Below are 3,868 nucleotides of genomic sequence, written 5' to 3' on the forward strand. Positions count from 1 at the left end.
ATAAATACCCAATAAACATTATTTTCTCACAAATGATATTTACATTGAATTTTCATTGTTTTCTTCAAACATAACTTGTCTCATATTTTATCTCAAGCATCTTTTTTTCCTGACACTTTTGTTGTCTGTCTTAAAGTACACTAACCTTTGAGAAAAAAAAAAAAAAAAAAATTATGGCCAACATTATTTGGTGTGGTGGAAATGATGCCACAACTGTGGGACAGTTGTTATTTTTGCACAAATAATAAACAAAATGTGTCCAATTCCATTTTAAAGGTGCACTCCGTAACTTTTTGCTTATGTCATCTTGGACTTACAGTGACACCTAGTGGTGTGGATGCTACATCATTAAAAATCAGCAGTTTTCAGTTACAGACCATTGTTGAAATTCACTATTCACAATCAGCCATGATTCATTTAATCCAAGAGTGAAAGTGTTCATTAACATGATGGTTACTAAGATTAAGCTGGTCATATGATTCAAAAATGGCAGCCCCCATGAGGGTGCCCCTGCCCCATGTAGAATAAAACAGCTTTTATAAGGTTACTGATATGACTAGAGTCCTCATCACATGTGAGTGCTAATGATTTTATACATATGTTTCAAAATTACAATTCAATTCTTTAGGAGTAAAACTTTTTTAATTGGGAAGAAATTACTGGGTGCACCTTTAATTAGACCTTCATATAAAAAAGAAAAAAGCTATAATCTGTTCATTTGAATTTAAATCAACCCCTAGGACATGAATGTGCCTGAAGTTGAATAAACAACCAATTATCGTCATAATTAATTTGTGTACTGAGTAATATAGTTCATTATACACACTGTAGACTGTTTGTGGTTGCCAAGCAACATACCAACTTAGTGCATTAATATAGAATGTGTGGTCAAAGGTGTGTGCATTTGTTGAAATTCTGCAACTGCTTTGAACATGGCTCATCCAATTTACAGTCTAAACTATCTGTTTTAAAATAGTTGTCTGCAACTTTTGGAATACTATGCCCTTGTTTCAGCTTTTATACTTCAAAGATCAGTTGTGTCTTTCTTGCCTTCAAATCAGGGATTATTCTCGAAAAAGTAATATTAATTATAAAAAGAACTCAATCACTCCTTCCCAAAATAAATGACTAACTGCTGAACTGCTGTTCACTGTCTGCTCTGTGCATCTCTTGATTTCTATCTTGCTGACTGATTCTTTAACTACTAATATTACTACATTACTGTGGTGTGATTGTGGGGTAATATGCTTTAGGTGTAAAGTAATCACACTGATATAACCTCTCTCTCCATTCATTTTGGTCTACTTCCTGCTGCACTTGCTAATACAGCCGCCATAGAAGCAAAGGAGGGTCGAGGTATGCTCACCTTTTCAGGGCAAAGCAGTACTTTGTGTTATATCCTGCCCCCATATGCTGTGCTCTCTTTCCCTCTGTGTGTCTACTTGTGTCTTTGCATTTACCTACAGTATGTGTCAGTGTATGTCTCCAAGTAATCATGGAAAATCTGCATTCTTGCACCACCATAATTTTCCAGCTCTTAATAGAATTTAATTGAAACCAAAAATGATTGCTTAAAGGGATAGTTCACCCTCATGTTGTTCCAAACCTAAATGACTTTTTGACACACACATGATGGATACAGACACTTTAAAGTGTCCATCCAGTGAGGGAATGAGCTCTTGCAGCATGGCTTCCAGTCCTGGCTCTGCTCCACCTCATTAATTAGCTGTTGCCTGTTGACCGGAGGGGATTGCTGGTTAGTCCCAGGCCCTGGCTAGAGTTTGCTAATTCCCATGCTGCCATCTGATTGGTAGAGAGGCCAAGACCTCCCTCTGCTGAGTATTTTCAGATTCTAATCTTGTTATGACTCTGCACTCCTAAGACTGTCTGTTCCTGTTCACGCGTAACACTCTTGCCTGAGGCCTCTCACCTGCTGCTGTAATGCACTGAGGCTCTGAACTATTGTGCAAACAAACAAACAAACAAACACACACACACTGGCATGAGATGTTAAGTGTGCTATACTAACACACTAACACACTCTCAAGTCACTGACCTGATTTCTGTGTCAGAGAATATAGCAAAATCCTGCAACCTTTAGCAGAAGAACACTGCATCTATTTCTCTTCATCATAGACTGAATGGGACCTTGTGTTTGCTCCGTCAACTGGAACCAGTCATGAATCACCTTGGCAATTACCTGGTGTGTTTTCAAAAATGCCAGAGGACATAATAGGCCTGCTTGGTTGTGCAAGAAGCAGCTTTCCTGTTTGTGCATGTCATTTGGTAGAGTGTGTGTTCAGTCCCTGCATTTCTTACCTTTTATAGTTCTACAAAGTATGAGTGATATAGGTGTGACATGATAATCCATAAGGATGTTTAAGTGTATTGGCATTCAATCAAAACATTTTTTCAGTGCTATAAATAATAAATATGTAATTACTATATCAAATTATGATTGTGCACAGTCAAGCAATCATTCAAAAGGATTTATTCAATATTAGTATTACAGTATTTTATTTAAGTAGATATGCTTCACAAATAATCTGGTAGCCATATTTGGCAACTGTTTCACATAGTTTGACTGCTGTCTGTAGAGAATAAATGACTCATTACAACATTACATTCATTGCCGCCCCCTTGTACTCTGTATTTCCTGTACTTGTAAACCATTAATTGTCTTTACTTTCATGTTTTTATTTATGTTCTAATTTCTGTGGCAATAAGACCACTAGACTAATTTATTGAACAGTCTGTATTGTGCATCATGTGTTGTTTTAGTGTGTGTGTGTGTGTGTGTGTGTGTGTGTGTTGTTTTTTTTTTTCCAATAAAAAGTCCTGATGAAAACCTTTTTTTTTTTTTTATATATATATGTGGTCCACTTTAAAAATTGTCTTAGTTCATTTTAAAAAGCACCAAATTGGATTTACTTGACTGATGATGGATTGAATGGATTGAACAGTGAGCTTTCCATGACAAAGAAAACACACAAGTGACTGAATTAGGGCTGTCGATTTAACACGTTAATAAAGTGAGAGTAATTATAAAAATAGTACATAAAAATAAAAAAATATCACACTATTAATCATGCCTCCGGACCATAATAAGGAATTTTCTAACCATCTGAGCAATTTAAGCTTTAAGTACAACCTTCATGTTTTTATGAGTTTTAGTCAGCAGGGGGCAGTTAGCGCAATGCCAGCTGTACAGGCAACCCACCACTGACAGCAGACAGCACATGATGAGGACTTGTTTTTGCATTTGTGACAACAAAACTGAGACACTTCAAAAGCATCCTTCAGACGCATGCTTACATAGACACATCCTTAGAAAAGCCCTTCAAATAAGTCTACCTTGGACAGATTTACAAATTCAATTGCAAAATAGATGTCTGTGGACTGTAGGCCAATGATGGGCTTGTGTTCAATGATATGGAAATAATATATTGCCTTCTAAAGCCACTTTTTGTATTGTGTGATCAATGCTTTACTCATCTGCCACAATAATCTAATGTATTCTAATTATATAAATTATTATATTTGTTATATATTATATTTATAATTTTTAAATATAATAATTTATGATTATTCAATCAATAGATATTGAATTGTTTCTTTGAGGGCTTTTCTCTGCAAATATGAATATTTGTGATTAATTCGAATAATTAATCGGCATAGCGTGTAATTAATTCCATTTAAAAAAATGATCGATTGACAGCCCTAGACGGAATTAGGGACCCACTTTAAAAGTTGTCTCTCTAAGGTCTGTCAAGCTCAGCATTGAAAGTTTACAATAAGCTCCACTTAACACATACTTTCCTAACCACCTCTTCTCTTGTTTTTCTTGATTTTCTTTTCTTTTCGGCAG

General features: G+C 35.6%; 1 protein-coding gene across 2 annotated transcripts in view; it reads left to right on the plus strand.

The window, feature by feature from the left end:
* The window catches only part of LOC127432387 (serine/threonine-protein phosphatase 2B catalytic subunit gamma isoform-like), a 58,673-nt gene that overhangs the window by 47,806 nt on the left and 6,999 nt on the right, over positions 1-3,868 (plus strand). The window contains exon 13 of one of the 2 annotated variants that reach the window (XM_051683396.1): positions 1,330-1,356. The exons of the other annotated variant lie outside the window; for it this stretch is intronic. Within the exon in view, the coding sequence (XP_051539356.1) occupies positions 1,330-1,356 (27 nt within the window). The remainder of the gene's footprint in view (positions 1-1,329; positions 1,357-3,868) is intronic. 2 annotated transcript variants of the gene reach the window in all.

Source organism: Myxocyprinus asiaticus, chromosome 4 (genome assembly GCF_019703515.2).
Source record: "Myxocyprinus asiaticus isolate MX2 ecotype Aquarium Trade chromosome 4, UBuf_Myxa_2, whole genome shotgun sequence".
NCBI classification, from domain to species: domain Eukaryota; kingdom Metazoa; phylum Chordata; class Actinopteri; order Cypriniformes; family Catostomidae; genus Myxocyprinus; species Myxocyprinus asiaticus.